At 35.7% G+C, this 22,753-nt stretch overlaps 1 protein-coding gene across 1 annotated transcript in view; it reads right to left on the reverse strand.

Annotated features, from left to right (window-relative positions):
• Positions 1–22,753, reverse strand: part of LOC150105449 (disintegrin and metalloproteinase domain-containing protein 11-like) — a 602,139-nt gene that overhangs the window by 42,315 nt on the left and 537,071 nt on the right. Inside the window, exon 26 of the mRNA XM_090393967.1 lies at positions 15,724–15,879. Within this exon, the coding sequence (XP_090250093.1) occupies positions 15,724–15,879 (156 nt within the window). The remainder of the gene's footprint in view (positions 1–15,723; positions 15,880–22,753) is intronic.

Raw genomic sequence — 22,753 nt, forward strand, 5'->3', positions numbered from 1 at the left:
CACACTACTATCTTGCTATTGACAAGAACAACACTGCTTGCAATAATGTTTGTAGCATCTCTCATAAGCTTTTCACTTTCAATAATGAATACATCACCCACACATGCTTGCATGCATGCAGGTGCAAGGTCCTTCATATTGAATTCCTTGATCAGTGGTTTTCTGGCTACCACTATCCTGTTATGATTTAATACCATTGATATATAGTAAAGCTTAAAAGAGCATTAACTCAAACACTACAACACCAAGTTTATACTCTTACATACATACATCATACAATTTTGCTAATTATAAAACAAAATATTTATCTTTTGCCAAATCTACATTAACAACCACCTTCTTCCACAATTTCTAAATACAAATAAAGGAAGAGAAACAAATTACATAGTTCAAGCATATTTATTTCCATACTTATCAACATTTTTGGTAACATATGTTAATCAAAAAATAATTAACTAGTTAATCAGCTAATAGTTAACCCAAAAAAAGTAATAAATGAATGAAATGCACTTACACTTTCTTCATGGTGTTTGTAGCAATATGGTTGTTTCTCCTTTCTGGTTTAATCTCCATCAGCATTCCACCATGAGGAAACCTATGGTGATACAGGTGAAATGAAGTGGAGATATTAAAGTAAAACACCATGGAAAATGTGTAAGTACTTTTCATTTTGCAAATAGTTGAATTTTAATTAACATAAGTATGATCTACTACAGTGTTTCCCAAATGTTCAGTACTGGTGTATCCTCTTTAAAAATTTTAGTAAGACTGGCATATCCCTTCCTCAGATAATCACAATTTTGGGAGAAGTTATAGTAATATTTCAGTCAAACAATAATAATTCTAAAGGCACTTATTTTTTCATATTAGTGGTATAATAAATTAATTGATTGCACTCATTACTTTCATTAGAAATACTTGTTTCTGAAGCATCAGTGTGTTCTTTCTCACAGTTACCGCCATAATTTTCATTTCCCTATTTTCTATTGTACATTTCAAATAGCCTCGTTTTTTTTAACCAGTAAACGATCCATATTAAAGGGTTAAAGAAATACGAAAACTATATTAATAAGTTAAATATTTTAATATTAATCATTATTAGACTGTACTTCAAGATTTGTATATCTCATATTTGTAGATTTAGGGACTCAAAAACACACGTGTTGAACAGATTATTTTATTAATTACAAATAAAATAAAACTTGACGTTTCGACCTCTATATCGAGGTCATCATCGGAAGAATACAACTGTATACAGAACTAAGCTACGTGCTCATGCTTTCTATACCAGTAAACTAAATCTACGTAGTTAATAAATCTTTTTTCTAGCCTGACCTCTAGTGATAAAAAAATATATATATATATATATATATATATATTATAAATAGATAAATGCAACTACAATAAACTGTTAGAGTCCTCATGTATTAATATTCTGGATAGTTACAAAATGATTCCTTTCAGTTGCTATTGAATGTTCTAAACACTTCACCAGGTCACCAGGTTGTCCTCTTGTAGTGGGAATTTTTCTAATGCTAGTTTAGGATGTTATACAGGTTGTAGATGGGTCCTCCACATTCTTGAAATGGTGAGGCCATCATTTTTGTTGAGATTTGGGTTGTGTTTGATCATTTCACAGGACTCTTTAAATTTTCTCTCAAACCAGGTTTTGGTGCGGTGTAGGGACTTGGTATTTTTCCAGTCAATTCTATGGTATGTTTGAAGTGCATGGTCAGAAAGGCCTGTTTTACCGAAGTGGAGGTATTTAATGTGTCGTTTGTGTTCGTCTTGTCTGATTGGGATAGTTCGCCCTGTTTCCCCTATGTATGGTATGTTACATGTGCAGTGTATTTTGTATACCCCTGGGTGTGCTAGGTGTGGAAGAGGATCTTTAGAGGAACTGAGTAATTGTCTTAGCTTATTTGGGGGTTTAAAGGTGGTTTTCATGTTGTCTTTGCGAAGTGTTCTGTCTATTTTTTCAGAAATGCCTCTAACATAAGGAATGGCAATAGCATTCTTGAAATCATTTTTGTTCTTACTGGTATCTTTATGGAGGATCTTGTGAATAGTTTTTTTTATTGTATCCATTTTTGATAAATGTTTGGTTGATAAATTTGTATTCTTGGTTTAGAGCCTGTTCATTCGAACAAATAGTTAGGGCTCTGTGTTTAAGGGTGCTTATGACCCCTAATTTTTGTGTTGGGTGGTGGAAGAATTTTTGCGTATGTATTGGCCTGTGTGTGTAGGTTTGCGGTAAACTGAGAAAGAGAGACAGCCCGAGGGAAGACGTGTGACAAGTGTGTCTAGGAAAGGAAGAGAGTCGTTTTTTTCCATTTCAATGGTGAATTGGATACCTTTGTGTTGTTTGTTTAGGTGGCTAAGGAATGTATTTAGAGCTTCGCGGCCGTGGGGCCAAATGGCGAAAATATCGTCGACGTATCTGAGCCAAATTTTGGGCTTTAGACATGCTGTCTCTAGAGCACGTTGCTCAAAGTCTTCCATATAAAAGTTAGCTATTGGGGGAGAAAGTGGTGAGCCCATGGCTGTACCTTCTTTTTGAAGGTAAAAATTGTTTTGCCATACGAAATATCCGGAGCAGAGTATGTGGGCAAAAAGGGCCGTGATGTCATGTGGAAATATGTTCTGTAGGAGCAAGATTGTGTCATTGGTGAAAAGGGAAGTTATGTCAAAGCTGACTAATAAATCTTGGTCGGTGAGTGTAATGTTTTTGATTTTACTGATGAAATGTTGTGTATTTTTTATGTAGGAAGGGGACTGACCTACCAATTCCTTGAGTGTGGCAGCTAATTTTTTTGCTAATTTGTGTATTTGGGCTGTCAATTCCCTCAATGATCGGGCGAAGTGGTGTGCCAGATTTGTGTATTTTTGGCAGGCCATAAATTCTGGGCGCACGGGCATACTGAGGTATTAATTTTTTTGTTGTTTCTTCGGGCCATGTGTTAGACCGTACGACATACATTGAAAAAATGAACCAGTTAATATCGGACCATAACACCTACCAAAAGGTTAACTACAACCCCACAAAACGTAACAAAAAGAAAACAACTGAATTAATCAAATCCGTCCACACATGGCCCGAAGAAACGACAAAAAAATTAATACCTCAGTATGCCCGTGCGCCCAGAATTTATGGCCTGCCAAAAAATACACAAATCTGGCACACCACTTCGCCCGATTGTTGAAGGAATTGACAGCCCAAATTATCACTTAGCAAAAAAATTAGCTGCCACACTCAAGGAATTGGTAGGTCATTCCCCATCCTACATAAAAAATACACAACATTTCATCAGTAAAATCAAAAACATTACACTCACCGACCAAGATTTATTAGTCAGCTTTGACATAACGTCCCTTTTCACCAATGTCCCAATCAATGACACGATCTTGCTCCTACAGAACATATTTCCACATGACATCACGGCCCTTTTTGCCCACGTACTCCGCTCCGGATATTTCATATGGCAAAACAATTTTTACCTTCAAAAAGAAGGTACAGCCATGGGCTCACCACTTTCTCCCCCAATAGCTAACTTTTATATGGAAGACTTTGAGCAACGTGCTCTAGAGACAGCATGTCTAAAGCCCAAAATTTGGCTCAGATACGTCGACGATATTTTCGCCATTTGGCCCCACGGCCGCGAAGCTCTAAATACATTCCTTAGCCACCTAAACAAACAACACAAACATATCCAATTCACCATTGAAATGGAAAAAAACGACTCTCTTCCTTTCCTAGACACACTTGTCACACGTCTTCCCTCGGGCTGTCTCTCCTTCTCAGTTTACCGCAAACCTACACACACAGGCCAATACATACGCAAAAATTCTTACCACCACCCAACACTAAAATTAGGGGTCATAAGCACCCTTAAACACAGAGCCCTAACTATTTGTTCGAATGAACAGGCTCTAAACCAAGAATACAAAATCATCAACCAAACATTTATCAAAAATGGATACAATAAAAAAAACTATTCACAAGATCCTCCATAAAGATACCAGTAAGAACAAAAATGATTTCAAGAATGCTATTGCCATTCCTTATGTTAGAGGCATTTCTGAAAAAATAGACAGAACACTTCGCAAAGACAACATGAAAACCACCTTTAAACCCCCAAATAAGCTAAGACACCTACTCAGTTCCTCTAAAGATCCTCTTCCACACCTAGCACACCCAGGGGTATACAAAATACACTGCACATGTAACATACCATACATAGGGGAAACAGGGCAAACTATCCCAATCAGACAAGACGAACACAAACGACACATTAAATACCTCCACTTCGGTAAAACAGGCCTTTCTGACCATGCACTTCAAACATACCATAGAATTGACTGGAAAAATACCAAGTCCCTACACCGCACCAAAACCTGGTTTGAGAGAAAATTTAAAGAGTCCTGTGAAATGATCAAACACAACCCAAATCTCAACAAAAATGATGGCCTCACCATTTCAAGAATGTGGAGGACCCATCTACAACCTGTATAACATCCTAAACTAGCATTAGAAAAATTCCCACTACAAGAGGACAACCTGGTGACCTGGTGAAGTGTTTAGAACATTCAATAGCAACTGAAAGAAATCATTTTGTAACTATCCAGAATATTAATACATGAGGACTCTAACAGTTTATTGTAGTTGCATTTATCTATTTATAATATATATATATATATATATTTTTTTTTTTTTTTATCACTAGAGGTCAGGCTAGAAAAAAGATTTATTAACTACGTAGATTTAGTTTACTGGTATAGAAAGCACGAGCACGTAGCTTGGTTCTGTATACAGTTGTATTCTTCCGATGATGACCTCGATATAGAGGTCGAAACGTCAAGTTTTATTTTATTTGTAATTAATAAAATAATCTGTTCAACACGTGTGTTTTTGAGTCCCTAAATCTACAAATATGAGTGCTGATCACCGTGTAACCCTAAAAGAAAGATTTGTATATAACCAATAGCACAAGTGCTAAAAGAGTATTATCTGTATGCATATATCTTGTAGATCCACCATCACAAATTGTAACATAAACATGATTAACATATATAGATGCATGCATGCAATTGCTAAGGACTGTTACAATTTCAGTTCTAATTCTAAAATTAGAACTGAAATTGTAACAGTGGAGAATTCCGACCACATGGTTCGAACTATGTAAATTTAAACTTTTAATGCAGAATTTCGAAACGCAGATAAAAAGTGATCATGCTGTCTCCCAGACAAGAGCCTAATGGAACTTAGGCTCTTGTTTTCTTTTTTTTTTTCAGTTATTGAAAAATTAATTCTGCAACCAAAAAAAAAGGGTGGTAATCAAAAAAAAAAAAGTGCCATGTATTCCCTCCCCCCAAAACATTTCATGTACCTCCAGGGATATGTGTATCACACTTTGGGAAACACTGATTTACTAGAAAGGATCTCTAACATAATAAACAATGACATATGAATATTTAGAGATTTTAGTTTTCACATATTACATAATGCATTCAACATATGGACATTATACAAGATAGCACGAAATTATTAAGCAAACATTTATAAATTTTTTCTCCCCTTCCATATTCTTTAACAGTTAAAAAAAAAAGCTACTAAAATCAGCAGATGATAAGTATATCCTTTTAGGTATCCAAGTGTGAAATCAATTGATTCAATTTTTCAGGAGAGAAAACTAGAAAAGTTCATTTGCATATCACTGACATTACTTTGTCAGTTATTTATTACTGATTTCATCAGAATGGAAATACTGATACAGCATACGTGAAATGAATGAACTGAACAAGAACTACACAGATGAATATGCTGATAAAATATTTAATATATGCTCTTTTCTCTTTAGCTATATACATATTTTTGTTTAGAATCATAGTAATGTGTGTGTGTGTGTGTGTGCATGCACGCACATGCATGTTGTAAGTCTTATGCCAACAGACCTAACCAAAATTCTCACTCAGTGTCAACATCTCTGCTTCATTCCTCAGAACTTCTGCAATGTCACATGAAAAAAATCAGGAGTATATAAGGTTTACTGTGTACAACAAATGGGTTACATCAGACAGAAAGAAATGGAGAAACTAGCCAGGATCAGAAAGATATGGAGTGCAACTTGCTTTTTGTTGTATGAAATCCAAGTGTAGTGTTCACTGGACATGAAGATACCTTACACATAATACAATAATTCCAACAAAACATTTCAAAGAATCTCAAGATGATTTGTATCCTTATATGGTGCATGAAAAGTGACAGTCTGGTTGACTCAGTAGATGGTGCATCTGCTCTCTAATCAACATGCTATGCATTTGAATTCCACCATGGAACTTTTTCTACCACTCTTCAAGTCGTAGAAAAAGTTCATCACCCAGTGTGAAACTACCACCTTTGCTTACTGGAGGCCTGATGTCAGTGGCTTGAAAAAAAAAGTTCCCAGAGTTGTGTTTCTGGATTATCAAATCCTTAGCTCATCCAAGATGCCAATACTAATGTACTATAAGTTTAAAACCATTTGAAGGTGGGAGCCATATATATAGTCCAATATTGTATCACTGAAGACATGAACAATTACTGTAAGTACCACATATATGTCACCAATCAACACAACACTTGGGATTCATAGCATGAATCTGAAGCACAAATACTTTCACAGAAGCCAAATATGGACTTCACCAACATGTTCATTTGTATGTCTCTTATTTTATTTGTGCACTTTGTTCATACTCAGTCACTTATTTCTCAGTAAAGCTTCCTGTAGCTTAATGAAGTTACTGAAGTTAATCTTATGATAGTATCAGGTAGCACCAAACCCAGTCAAAAGATGAACTGAAATCATTGAAGAGTTCATGAATTCAGATGCTCTTATCAACAAATTTATCTACATAACTATTATTTTTAAGGAAATTACAACTTACACTGAATATGAATTATAATTTTACTTAATATTTAAATTTTGGCAATTTGATTTTGCCAAAATATTGGAAGTATTAATTAAAGTTATTGTATTAATGTATATTGAATATTTGTTGTAATTTTCTCAAAAATAATAGTTATGAATAACCAATGTATAAGCCTTTCTACTACAAAGTTATCTATAGTTTAGTGTTAACTAAAGATAAATTTCCACAAACCTTAAGTCAACTATTGCAATGTCATGATAGTTCTGTCTCTAGAGCAGTGGTAGCCCGTAAATAAGCACTGCGACACTGCAGCACCCCAAGGAAAAAATGAAAAATTTTAATTTTGTCTGTGTTTATAAATAATAACAATGCTTACAACATTATATAAATGCAATACAACATGTTAAAGATTACAGCTTATGTTTTGACATTGATTGAATAGTTAATAATTGGAATTGTTCGATTAATGCTTTAGATTACGAAACAAATACACTGCGATCTAACGCAGTGTCGATATTATCACATTTGACCAATCGCAGCCACACTCGCTGATATTCGTTTGTGATTGCACGTTACAAGTAATTCCAACACTGCTCGTTTGGGCAGTGTATCATATGCTTGTGTGTTATTTTTGTGAGATACGAAACTTTTATTATTGGTGTTTGTTCGTGGTGAGGGTGAAATATTTTTAATAAAGCAATTTTTTAATATGTAAATTTATTTATTAATAAATTAGTTACGGATTAGGAAAAAAGAATTTTTTTTTTTTTTTTTTGTATATGCAGCACCTCCACTTAAAATTTTCACCGGCCACCACTGCTCTAGAGTGAAATATCACCTTATCACCATGATGTGAAATGGATATGCGAACTGCCAGCAGTACTACAACCTGATGAAAATCGTCATCACTAGTTCAGAGATTGCCATGTTAGAAACACACAATGGTGTGAGCAATAACACAAGGAGCAGATATATGGATGGCAGATTTGTTGACAGTTACTAAATGGTAGGATATGATGAGATAATCTCTGACAGAATGAAGTATTGCATGATTAAGTTAAGCTTTATTCTTTCTTTTCATATTCAGATCTTTATAGCTGTTAGGAGCATTCATGTTGAAGTTTTCTGTAAGAAAACCTACATGAAACAATGAAGTAAATAAATAATTTAATTATTAAACTCAATATTTACACACCCACATTTTGGTAACATAATCTAGGTAGCAATGTTGTCTCAATTTCTGTTGAGAATGTCTTTCAAGCCACAAACTGATGATGATCCAAAAAAGGAAAGAAATATGCCCTGCTTGATTCAAGATGTGAGAGTTGTGCTCTAGTAGTGATATTCTGTAATTAGTGTTCTGAGAGTGACAGGTAAGATAAGGCAAAATTTGTTCAAAACTAATTCATCAAGTCTTCTTGAAGGAGTAATTTTGTGATTTTAAATTTGTGTATTAACTTTGCTTTCTTCCATCTGCAGAAATTATCATTTCCATATCACATTGTGTTAATCTTTTATATATATACCCTATATATATTAAATGATAAGCCTTTTTATGTCATGTTTGAATGTCACAGTCACATCTGTTTTTGAAACTCAGGGGCTACCTTGAGTGCCAAGTCTTCAAAATTCGAGTCATTAGAATTAAAGGAGAACCGGCCTATCAGTCTGGAACTCGGGAGGGGGGGGGGGTTAACCAGGGGGCAGAACCCCCTTTCAAGTCTTCAAAATTTGAGTCATCAGAATTCAAGGAGGACCGGCCTATCAGTCCCTAGAACTCGGGGGGGGGCTTTTGAGTCTTCAAATTTTGAGTCGTTAGAATTCAAGAACTGGCCTACCAGTCCGGAACTTGGGCCCCATAGGAGCAGAGCCCCTTGACACTCAGGGGCTATCCTGAATGTCGAGTCTTCAAAATTTAAGTCATCAGAATTCAAAAAGAACTGGCCTACCAGTCCGGAACATGGGGAGGGGGGGGTCGCCGTAGGCTTCTCTAGTGTGTGTGTGTGTGTGTGTGTGTGTGTATATTTAAGGAAGAGAGTGAGTGAAATAACAGAGCCTCAAGGAACATAGTTCTGCAAGGAATGGATAATCTGCTTTAAGATAGTTACTATACATACATCGGTTGTCTGAAAAGTTCTCGGCCTCAACCATAAAAATGGCAACACTATCAGCAAGTTTTTTTTTCTAAGTTGGTACATCTGTCATAAGTATCGATGTGAAATTGGAAGTCATTCTATCAAGTAGGTTTTTTATACAGCTGTCGGAAACCAAAGTGTTGTCTATATCCCTTGAAATGGATAAAATTGAGTATCGTGCAGTTATAAAATTCTTTGTAAAAGAAGGTTTAACGGCAAAAGAAATTCATTCAAAGTTCATAAAAGTTTATGGGCACCATTCTCCTTCATTTTCGACAATTAAGAAATGGGCTGCCAAGTTTAAATGCAGCTGTACCAGCCTTGAAGATGATCCACATTAAGGACGTCCAAAAAGTGTAACAACACTAGAAATCATTGATCAGTGCACGATATGGTATTGGATGACCAGCGAGTCAAAGTGTGTGAAATTGCTGAGACTAGGTATTTCAAAAGAACATGTAGGATACATTTTGCATGAAAAATTGCAAATGAAAAAGCTCTGTGCAAGATTGGTGCCATGCAGATCAGAAACACACTCGTATGAAAATCTCTGAACAGTGCTTAGAGCGTTTTAACTAATTTAAGAATAAAACTGATTTTGTGCATTGATTTATTACTATGGATGAGACTTGGATTCATCAGTACACACCAGAATCCAAACAGCATTCAAAACAATTAATTTGCACTTCTGCATTTTCAGTGAACAAAGCTCTCTTTCCCTAAACACCTAATTCTAAATCCATTAAGTACAGTTCATCAGCATTATATTAATTCTTTCATCCATCAAATTCAGACTGTAGGTTCACCAACTCTACATCATTTCTTCTGCACATCCTACATATCAATTCATTTGCTATCAGCACTCCCTTCCTCAGTTCACCTCCATCAAGTGTGGAAGGAGATTTATCATCTTCCCTCTCTCACTTTTTTTTTGCTTCTTCCAATAACTACTTCACATCCTTGCTCACAGAATACTCCTCACCTCTCAGGTCATTAGTACTAGACAAAGAAAAATAATTCTTTAACCTTACCTTTATGCATATTGAATGCATCATTAATATTATAAATTTTTGCACCAGGGAAACAAAATTTTATGAAGCTTTCATTAAGCATTCCTCTGATCACAGACTTTCTGTACAAAATTTTCTCTGTATACAATTTCTCTCATACATTCATATTATCTTGTTTCTTACCTAAGACCTCCTGCTTTTTATCTTCTCAGCTCTGCTAATCTCTTGGCATTTCTGTAATTTTTCAATTTGCACTTTGTCCTGCGAAGAATTACGCGTACCTATGCTATTTCCTTATTGAGATCCTCGTCATTCTCTTGACCTTCCACCACAGAACATTCAACATTAATTTCAATATTAACCTTTTCCATCAATACTGTCTACTCTACAGTTTATTTATCATTTATCATTTTTCTGTTCTCTAAAGAGATTGTTTTACACTGAGTGTTAGGTAATTTACACAAGAGTTCAATTCCGATTAGTGCAATAGCCTTTAATAAACCTCTGTTTCTTTTAGAATCCGGAAAATTATTGACTCTAGTACTAAATAAAAAATTATATACATTTAATGAAACTAAAACATTATATACATTTTAATAAAATTACATCAATAACTACAAAATTAATTGGATTTAAGGCCTTCAAAATAGGTCTACACTTTAGAGATTTTGTTATCCTAAAAAAATAAAATCATTCATTCTCTGACTCATTCTATTATGAATTGTTTAACCTATACTTAATCATGTCTACCAGATTGAACATCTTATTTTCGCAACAACAACAACAAAAATGTTCATCAGAGTCAGTTTTCTTGTTAGGCCCTTTCCTGAAAACAGAACTACCTCTTCACTTCCATGGGCGACCTCCTTTTTTTAAAAAATTAACAATGCTACGATTCCTTTTCAAAATCTTCTATTAATTGACATTGCTGAGACTATAGGTATTTCAAAAGAATATGTAGGATACTAATATTCTCCCAACTGTCTCTTAAAAAGTTTCTAAAAATGAAATTCTTTGGTTGCCGTTCTCAAATTTTTATTCTCTCTCTCTCTTTTTTTTTTTTTTTTTTTGGCAACAAAATGCTTACTACACACTTGTTCACCAGTTTTGCTCTCCTTCCACAAATGCTTCAAACTTTCATGATGAATATATCTCACACACACACACGAAACAAAATCATGAAAATTAAATTCACCTAACAAGGATATCTTGGCTACCATTGTTCTAACAAGCATCGGTGCCATACCAACCATATCTAATTTAAACAAATATACAAATTTTACTTCACTACAATGAATTAACGTATTATTATTAACTAAATGAAAAAATTGAAAATATTGAAAAAAATTGCATCTTTCAACATGACAAAGATAATGACAAACTAACTACACTATGTTCCCCCCCCCCCCTCCTGGCTCATTATAGACAAACTGGAGCCTTGAAGAACACAAGAAATACATCTGCCACCACAACTATGGTCTGTGTAAGGTATCCAAGGCTGACCATGCCTTGAGTACCTGCATACCTCGTACAGAATCAAAAAATACTATGTATCACTACCCAGTGCAACAAGTACAAATACGTATTATTAGTCTATAATGTCTATTGTACCAAACTTTGAACTCATTTGTGTTTCCCAAATTCGCAATGTATTTTGCAATGAGTTTCCACTAACCCACCACTTTCCATGTAAAAAACTATTCCTCACACCCTTCTTCATCACATCTTTACACAGCTTCCATGGATGGCCTCTCATTGCCGACCTGGCTGGCCGAGTGGCTAGCATATCCACTCTCCAGCCAAAAGGCTGTGGGTTCGAATCCTGCCGTGGGCATGGATGTTTGCGATTGTGGGAAAACTAGTGGTGTGGTCGGCGGTAGATGGTGTTGATGTAGTTGCGGTCAGTTGGTGGATAATTAGGGAAGGCGTGGTGGAAGCAGCTATAGAGCAGGTACCCTCCCTCGATGAGTCTTTGGACTCCCTGGAGGTGTCAAATAATGATAATTCTTCCTATCGGACCCTCCGCTCTTTTCATAATAACCCTTTCTGTGTATACATTCACTAAAATATCTTCACTAATTTAAATGTTTCTATTATATCACTTCTTTTTCTTCTAACCATCAAACTATGCAATCTACATTCTTTCAAACTTTCTGCATAACTAACATTCCAAAGTCCAGATATTATCTTGATCATCCATCTTTGGACCTTCTTTAGTGTTTCTGCATCAAAATGAAACCTAGATGAACAAATATGAGCATGACAGTCCATATTTGGTCTGACCAATGTCTTACACCAATGTACAACACATCCTTATCCCCTAGATATCAGTGTACTCCTTGTCATAGCAATAATAAAATATGCAGTCGTTGCAGTGCTTGCCATGTACCCTCTGAACTTTAGTTCACTGTCAACCATCACATCAAAATTCTGAATCCCACTCACTTTCTAAAGCACAGTTTCCACCAAAACAGAACATAGCTTTATATCCACGCAATTCAAAATGCAATACCCCATTTATTAATGTTAAAACTACAACCCCCACTCATGTGTCCAAGCTTAGAGTCTATTCAGATCTTCCTGAAGGGAATTAACATTGGCAATACTCCTTATAATTTTCCCCAACTCTGGATTGTCAGCAAACATTTAAAGATCTCTGATCAATCTGCAGAAACAAGTTAAACATCAGGGGCTCAAGAATAAAAGAATCCTGAGGCATGCCACTGGTCACCTTCTTTTTCTGAGACACTGCTCCATCATACACAACTTACTGCTATCATTTAGAAAGCTAATCTATCTAAGCAGGGCATCATCCACTGCCATCTTCTGCAGCATACCAACTTTTCCCATGGTAATCTATCAAATGCCTTTGCAAAGACAAAGAATATCATTGTATATGAATCTACTTTATCCAACATATTTATCACCTCATCATAAAATACAAGCAGATATATTGCCAAAACAAGCCGTATCTGTCACAAACCCATGCTAACCATAATAAATTTAGTTTAATCCTTTATCCAAGTGTAAGCAAACAAAATTTGCACCTGAAGTATCTTCAGGACTGAGGCAACTCATGGTAAAGGTGGACCAAGCTCTCATCACTCCTTGTCTCAGTATCTCCCATAATGCAAAGCACATCTCCTTGCAGACATGTAATGTTATGCATTAAGGGAAGGGCCACTACCCAGACTGGCTTCAACCTTTATTGAGGTCTCATCAGTGGGTACCAGACCCAGAAGTGGTGATACTAAGGCAGAAGCAATGGAGAAGTCATATTTACCTATACAAGATGCCAAAAGGTGTACCACCTTATTAGTAAATTACTAGAAAGATGTTGGAAGTTTTTCCCCACTTGGAAACTTCTTTGCAAGACCAATGCTGCAGAGCGATCTTACTTTTGCTTCTTTCGATTCTTTAGGAACTTTACCTGCTGTAAGACTTTCATTAAATAACTAAGTCAAGGGCACTGCTAACTCTTTTGCACACTCCTTAAAAACACATGATATGTCATCCATTCCCACTGCTCTATTAACATCCCTCCAGCCAAAAATCAACTTAATAAATTTAGTTTAATCCTTTATCCAAGTGTAAGCAAACAAAGTTTGTGCCTGAAATATCTTCAGAACTGCGGCAACTCGTGGTAAAGGTGGACTAAGCTCTTACAGGCTCCCACTGACGAGACCTCAATAAAGGTCGAAACCTGTCTGGGTAGTGGCCCTTCCCTTAATGCATAGCATTATACATGTCTGCAAGGAGATGTGCTTTGCATTATGGGAGATACTAAGACAAGTGATGAGAGCTTAGTCCACCTTTACCATGAGTTGCCTCAGTCCTGAAGATACTTCAGGTGCAAATTTTGTTTGCTTACACTTGGATGAAGGATTAAACTAAATTTATTATAGCCAAATCAACAGCTGATACATCTGATTCTGTCATCTCTAATTCAGAATAGTCTCTGTGGCGCAATTGGAAGAACAGCAGAACATTGTTCCCTTCAACTGGAAAAGACCTGGGTTTTGTCATAGGGATGAGGGGAATCCTTATATGGGCTTTTTGCAATTGAAGGTGAGTTATCCGACCTCATATGGTGGTAGCAGGTTTTTTCTCATGGAAACTTGGGTTTTTTACATGCAATTTGCAGACAAAAAACACTGTTGTTGGTGATGGGTGGTAGATTGCATTGATTGTAGTAATATCGTAGTAGGAGAATGAAGCAGTTGTAGTGGAGTGGGCGAGATGTATTTAACAAAATAGAGTGCCCTCCCTCAATGAGTCCTTGGACTACCCCGAGGTGTCACATAATAATAATAATAATTCTCCTATTATTTGCCATCAGAAATGAGTAGCACTGCTTGCCACATAGCAGAAGAATTCCCTTGAATTATCTTTGACCTGAGTGGCCAATCCCCTCTCATATTGTGCTTTTTCTTTTTTACTAGTAATACCTATCATCTGTCACATTTTATATTTGTCATGCAGTTGATCGCTATCAACTACTTTTTACATCTTCTAAAACATCTTATTTGCATAACTTTGGTATATAATTGTGCAGTGCTTGGGTCAGATGCTTCCTAATCAATTCCCATGCTCTATGTCTTTTCCCACAGCTCATTAACCAATAATATTGATGCTAGTTGACTGTAAAGTTCCTTATAACCATGTACATTATAATTTCATGATATATCCCTTCTTGATAGCAATCTTTTCCTGTTTGCCTCTTAAACACCTTATTCACTTTTACCTCATAAGCAACAGCACTGGCAGTGCTGATACCCTATTTATATCCACAACCTGTGAGGATATCACTAAACCCAACACCCTAAATCCTCATGTTGCTGTAATTCACTCTCCATGTTTCTATACACATCTCCTTCTTTCAGTACAGATTCCTATAATTAAAAAAATTTCCTTCCTTTCACATGCCCTAACAATTTGTTTAAACATTTTATAATCAGTGCTCTCTACATTCCCTTGCTTATAACATCTTATTAGATTTACTATGCTATCAATTTCAATCCCACATCAAACAGTTTCAAAATCTTCGCATGTACTACTGTTTTCCACTTACACTCTTAGTGGACACAGTTTCTGTGCTGTTATTAAAAGCATACCCACTCCTCTTTTCACTTTCCAATCCTAATAGAAAATTTTATCTCTCTCTCCATTATTTCTATTCTCATCAGTATATCATCCTCAGACAACCTATTTGCATTTATACCAGTTATCTTTGGGTTTATATGATCATTCACTCAATGCCACAAAATTAGCTTCCTTCTTTCTAATACTCTTTACATCATATCATGTGATTTTCTGGCTCAACTGTTATCTTCTATCTTTTGATGTAAATATTTATTCTGTATATATTGCTGGAATACTTAGGAAATTATTATTCATCTTACTTTAAACTTTCATCATTTATAGACATTTAACTTTTTCAGAGAAAGCTTTTGTGAGAAGAATTAAAACATATTACAATAAGCTAACAAAAAAAAAAAAAAAAAAAAAAAAAAAAAATATATATATATATATATATATATATATATAAATCTCTGTCTATGCTGCATTAGGTTATAATACATTCATTTGCATTAGGCATACAAAATTGCCTACAAAAAAAATTAGACAACTTATGAATAATAACAGACATGAAAAATTTAATTTCTTACCTGTAAGAAGGCATACTTCCAAATGTAATAATCCTGTTAACATTTTCTTGAGAGGATTCATCCTCAGGTTTTACTAATGTTGGAGGTGCAGGAAGTTTTCTGTTCATGTGCTTTTTCAAATGTGTAGGATCAGATTTAGGCATAGAACTCTGTCGCCTGAAAATTGAGAAAGATTTAGACTTTGTTCTATTTCTCTGAGTATTATTTTATAAGCTTTTTGACAGTCTACATGTTCACCACCTTATCAGGCAATGCATTCCATGTTCCTATTGCTCTCCATGTAAAAAAAAAAAAATTACTTCTTACCATTTTACTCACCACCTCCTTTATTTTCTTAAGTATCTTCCATGGGATCAAGGACTCATTGCAGAAGGCCCATACTAACCATTATTCATACAATATCTATTATACTGCTGCTTGAATACATTCATCAGCAATCCAGTCACAACCTCCTCTGGCAATCCATTCTGCCCATTCATCACTCTCTCTCTCTCTCTAAGCAAAGAGAGTCCTAACACCCTTGCTAACCACACTCTCGTACAACTGACTTCTTGCATATATTGAAAATTAACATATTACGTAACTGTTAGGACAAAATCCTCATGACGGAATAAGCATAAATAATATACAGGCAGCCCTCGGTTTACGCCGGTTCAATTTACACTGATTCAGAATAACGCCAGTTGCCTGCACGTGCTTTCTTACTGTAGTGTGGTTGACTGAGAAACGACGCTAGCAGGCACTCTAGTGTTTGAGTGTTTACTGAGCTACTATGACATATATGTATCAAACCTAGTTTTAATGTTGAATCTACCTAATTGTTCTATTTAATTTTTTTTACATACATACGTATTTAAATTGATAAAGTACGTAATTACATACCATGTATGATAATAGAAGTGCAGAAAAATTAGCAGAAACTTGGTGTTAAGAAGGCGTGGAAATCAATCACACTTGAAATGAAGATGGAGGTGATTCGAAGAATGGAATATAGGCAGACACGTGCTAATGTATGTAGAGGTATGAACTTACCTCCATCGACTGTTACTACAATTATGAAAAATGCAGATAGAATAAAACAGTCTGTGCAACAATCTACGGCAGCACTAAATGCAAAACATGAACGTTATAGCAGGGGTAAACTTCATGAAAAAAAATGGAAAAATTATTATCATTATGGGTGGATGACTTGAATCAGATAAACATTCCTCTGACGCAGGCTGCTATAACTGAGAAAGCAAAAACAATTTTTGAGGATCTTAAAAAGACAGATGGAGGTGAAGAAACACTTTTAGGAAGCAAAGGTTGGTTCATGAGAATTAAGTCTAGAAGTAAGTACCATAGTGTCAAATTATGTGGTGAGGCAGCAAGTGCAGATGTTGCAGCAGTGGCTGCTTTTCCTAAAGCATTTCAAGCCTGTGTAGAACAAGGAAGTTATCCTCCTGATCTCATTTTTAATGTTGATGAGACTGGGCTCTACTGGAACAAATTGCCATCACGCACCTTCATTTCCTGTGAAGAATGTTCCGCTCTTTAAAGCTGCAAAAGATAGACTTATGCTTTGGTTGGGTGCAAATGTCTCAGGTACTTTGAAGCTTAAACCAATGTTCGTATACCATTTACAGACACCACGTGCCTTCAAGGGTCTAAAAGCCATGCTGCCAGTCTATTGTAAATGGAACAAGAAAGCTTGGGTTACACAAGACGTTTTTACAGATTGGTACACAAATTATTTTTATCCTACCCTGCTTCGCTTCTGTAAAGAAAATGATTTGCCAGCCAAGGCATTGCTTCTCTTGAATAATGCCCCGGGACATCCTCAAAACCTTGCTGAAGTAAGAACACCATTGGATGTCAAGGTTGTTACCTATTACCTCCGTATAACATTTATGGAAATGGTAAGAATCTTGGACACTTCAGGAAAAACTATTAAAGACTATTGGTGGTTATTCGATATTTTGAAGGGCATTAACAACATCAAGGCAGCTTGGAACGAAGTGTCAGCAAAGTATTTGAGAGAAACATGGCGAAAACTTCTTCCAGCATTTATGCACGACTTCGAGTAATTAGAACAAGTGGAGAATGTTATTGATGTTACCAAGCTTGCACGAGAGGTGGGATTGTATGATATTACAGCTGAAGATGTGACAGAAGTCTTAGAGAGCTATGATAAACCACTTTCCAATGAAGACTTAAAAGAATTAGCCAAACAATTAAGTCAACATCCAAATGAGGAGAAAGAAAACGAAGAAGGTCTCTGAGAGATATGAAATGGCCAATTTACAGTGTATCCTTGCAAGTATAGAGACATTGACTTATGAACTCTGCTAAATGGACCACGATTGGGAATGAAGTGCGAATGTAAAAAGGAGTGTAATCGCATCTATTCGACCTTACACTGAACTCCTTAAAGAAAGAAAAAGAAAATCTAAGCAGTTAACACTGGATACTTTTTTTTAAAAAAATGCAGGTGATTCGAAACCAGAAACTTCAACACAGAAATATGTAATGTCTTTTCAAAGTTTCATATTTTTTGTATATAATTTTGTTTTGTTTTCGTTATTAATAATTTTATTTTAACAAATATATATATATCTCTTATCAAAGCTTTAAATATAATGATGTTATACATACTTCATTTGCATATTTTTTGACTGCGCTGAACATAACTTCATACCTCCCATTAAAACTGGGTTCATTTTACGCCAATTCAGTTTACGCCTGTTTTTTATTCCTGATACCTCCTGATAATTCCTGATAATTGTAGATGTCCTCCCACGATGAGTCTTCAGACTCATCGTGGGAGGACATCTACAATTGTCTCTGCACCTAACCTCTACTACGAATCATCTCCATCAACGCCATCTGCCGCCCACCTCCAACACCACCACAACTAGTAATTTTTGTCTGTAAATTGCGTGTGTTCTGAAGGGCCGATTTGCATGTATGCGGGATGAAAAACCCGAGTTTCCGGGAGAAAAAACCCTGCTACCTCCGTATGAGATCGGCTAACTCACCTTCGATTGAAATCGACCAGATAAAGATTCCTCCCGTTGTGACGAGAATCGAACTTAGGCCTATTCCAATCGAAGGGCGCAATGTACCGTCGTTCTTCCAATTGCGTTACGGAGGCGCTCTAGGAACAGAATTGAGGCGTAAACCGAGGGCTGCCTGTATTTCTATTCAGGATCCTATGACTATATCCAGCTTTTACTTTGGATACAAACGTTTAAAATAAAAAGTGCCATTTGCTTTGCAACCTTGAGTTCATGAGTCTCTTGCCATGTGCAAATCTAACATCAAACTAATAAAACCATTATACCTGAACTGCCCATAGATTTTCTTTTTATTAGTTAATTTTATCTCCACTACCAGAGCACTGTTTCAGACTCATTTTCTTCAGTGATAATAGAAATTAAATAATCAATGGGCACATCAGCTGTAATGTTTTTATTAATTTGTTAGATTTGTGCATGGCAAAAGACTCAAGGTTGAGGAGCAAATGCTGTTATTATATTATTAAAGTCATGAGTTATAAGCTAGAAAACAAAAATGCCAAACCCTCCTCACTATTCTTTTGTACTATCTTGTCAAATGTCTTGCAAAATCTAGCATTACCATGGTCTAACTAATTCCTATATCCAACTTGTCACTTTATTGTAAAAAAGTCAGTTAATTACTAATTTACTCAAAAAAAAGTGAGTAAATTTCTTTTGCTTCTATCACCTCTCTACTATCATACAGTTGTCCTGCCTAAATCATTTTCCTTTTTGCTTAACAACTTTATTTGTAAGCAAAAGGAAAGACTACAGCTATACTGACTGAAAGTAAAGAGTAAGTTTCTTATTCTCCACTTTCCAATCCAATCTGTAATCATACAAAAATATCTACACAACTGCCAGGTTGTAAAGTACAAACACCATTCTTCACTTTCCAGTCCAATTTGTAATCATACAAAAATATTTACACAATTGCCAAGTTGTAAAGTGCAAATAATTTCATATCCATTCTTATTTCATAGAATAAGAAGTCAAATTTCAACAGTTTCCACTGTTCTTCAAAGATGAGTATGAATGACACTGAAGTTATGATTATCTACTAAACTAGTAATTCCAAATGAATATTCCCATTCATCTCTGATGAGACTTAAGTTCTCTTTCTAGTTTAAAAAAAAAAAAAAAAAAAAAAAAAAAAAAAAAAAAACACCAAATGCATTGTAGAATTCAACTCAAAATATCAAGATAAACCTCTCCAGCTATTAGGTGCTTGTATTTAATTTTTTATGACACTTGACATTTAGTTTAGCATGCTTATATGAATGGCAAATGCTGTTGCATTTATTTTCAAGCTGCATAGTGAGATAAAAGACTTTCCGAACAGTGCTTACAGTACTAATGTTGCACCATAAATTCATCACATATATACCTGAAATCATTAGATGGTTTACCAGGAGCTCTAGTGACTATTAGAAATGGGCCATTTGTTGTTTGAACCATAACAGCAAATTCTACTTTAGCATGAGAGGATTGTTACTCATTTGGATGTTATTTTTTTAATATGGTTTCCACCCATGAAAAGTTATTAGTAAATTTATAGTACATTTGTACCATGGGTGGGCTAAGGATTTTTTTCCATATTTTTATCAGTTTTATACATATATTTTTGAAAACTTTTAAAACTTATTTTTTTAACTAGTCCAGAAACCCTGCTCTAGAGAAAAAACATAGAACTTGGATGGTGGAGATAGTATGCATAAGCAAATTGATGCAATGAGTGGAAGGAGGGTAATTATTATAGGGGATTTCAGCTATGGTAACATTGATTGGAAGGAGGAGAGGACACATGGGAGATAGGAATTGGATTTTATGCAGATATTAAGGGATAACTATCTGAGACACCATGGAATGGAAAACACTGGGTGGTTCAAGAGTGCTTGACCTAGTAATTGCATCTGAGAATTTGACTGCAATGAATATGACCACGTTGCCACAAACTGGTGAGAGTGATCATAAGGGCTTGACCTGGGAGGTGGCTAAATGTATGGAATTTTCAATTAAGACAGGGTACATGTGGAATTACTGGGCTGATATGTATGACAAGCTTAGGAGATTGCTTGGTTCAGTGCCATGGCATGTAAAACTCCAAGGGCTGGTTGATAGTGTGGGAGGTGGTTAAGGACCATCTGCAGGAGGTAATGGCTGACTGTATACTTAGAGTGTCCGAATAGTAAATCAAGTAGGGAGTAAATGGATGAATAACACCATTAAGCTTGAGCTGCAAAAAAAGAAACAACTGTGGAGGGAATTTAAGGAGAAAGGTGACCTGCAGGCACACGAACAGTATAAAGCACAGGCCAGAAGGGTAACGAGTGTGGTAAGAAAAGCAAAAGCGGATTACGAAAGGGAATTAGCCATGCAAGCTAAAGAGAATCCCAAACAGTTTTTTCGATATGCTGCAAATAAAAGAAAAAATGTATACGGCAGAATGATTTTAAGGAATTAAATTTCTTGATTAAATGAAATTTAATGATTTTAAAATTATCATCATCATCATCATCAAATTCCTGCCATGTACCCTCAAGGGGTGTACAGGATATGATAGTACTACATGAAAAAAATTACATCATTATTAATTTCCCATCTACAATTTTCCTCCAAATCAGTCTGTTACTTGTCAAGACTCCAACATTATCAGATCTTATATTTCTACCGTCTAAAGCACTTTGTACTGTATCAATCCACCTATATCTTGGTCTTCCTCTGGGTCGTTTTGCTGCCAACCTGGCAGAGAACACTTGTTTTGCTAATCTTTCCTCGCCCATTCTGTTTAAGTGACCATACCACCTGAGATTAGCTCTGCTAACGCATTCCTGGATGCTGACAATGTCAAGTTCTTTCCTAATATCCTCGTTTTTAATATGATATTGCCATTGATGCCATCTGTTCACGCCTATAATCTTTCTCAGGACTCTCATATCTGTGGTCTCTAGTCCTTGGTCAAGTGTTTTACTTCTGACCCAGCTCTCAGATCCATAAGTTAAAACTGGTTTGAACACTGTCTTGTATACAGCTAATTTAGTGTTCCGACTAATTTCTCTCTTATTCCATATGAATTTATTCAATTGACTTCCCACCATACCAGCTTTGCTGATTCTGTTGTCTATTTCTATATTTAATTTACCATCTTCAGTAAAAATCGTGCCTAAATAGCTGAAATGTTTTACTTGTTCCACAGGTTCTCCATTCACAACACAGTTGACATTTTCAATGATTCTGCCTATTTTCATTGTCTTTTTATTGCTGACCTTCATACCATATCTATTACAACAGCTATTCAATTTAGTCAGAGAATCTTGCAACTTCTAGCAGATTTATTCAGAAGTATAACATCATCCGCATAAAGCAAAGAGCTGACATTAACATCTCCAATTTTGATATCATGTTTAATACCACTTTCCTTCATAATGTGATCCATATAGATAATGAATAACAGAGGGGATAATGTACATCCTTGTCTCACACCAGATTTAACATTAAACCATTTTCGTGTACTTCCTTCAATTCTAACTGCTGACTTACAACTCAAATAAAGACTAAGTATTGCTTGATATAATGCCCCATTGACACCATATAACTGCAGCATATTGAATAGCTTCTCTCTTGGCACTTTGTCATATGCCTTTTCCAGATCGACAAAACTTAAATACAGATCTTTGTTATATTCCCATGATTTCTTGACTATTTGTCGTAAAGTGAAGATCTGATCTTGAGAGCCTCTACTTGGCCTGAATCCAGCTTGTTCTTCACCAAGCTTTTCTTCCACAATTCTTCTCAACCGTTTCTCAAGTATACTTGCATAGATCTTGCCAGGAATACTCAGTAGGGAAATACCTCTGTAATTCTCACATGCAGTTTTATTTCCCTTTTTATATATGGGTACTATGAGAGCTCTACTCCAATCATCGGGAATTCGTCCCTCTGTCCAGGCTTTCTGAACTATGCATTGCAGCCACTGTAAGACTCTTATACCA

This window comes from Typopeltis vanoorti, chromosome 6 (genome assembly GCF_054136105.1).
Source record: "Typopeltis vanoorti isolate ZY-2024b chromosome 6, IOZ_Tvanoo_1.0, whole genome shotgun sequence".
In the NCBI taxonomy this organism is placed as follows: Eukaryota; Metazoa; Arthropoda; class Arachnida; order Uropygi; family Thelyphonidae; genus Typopeltis; species Typopeltis vanoorti.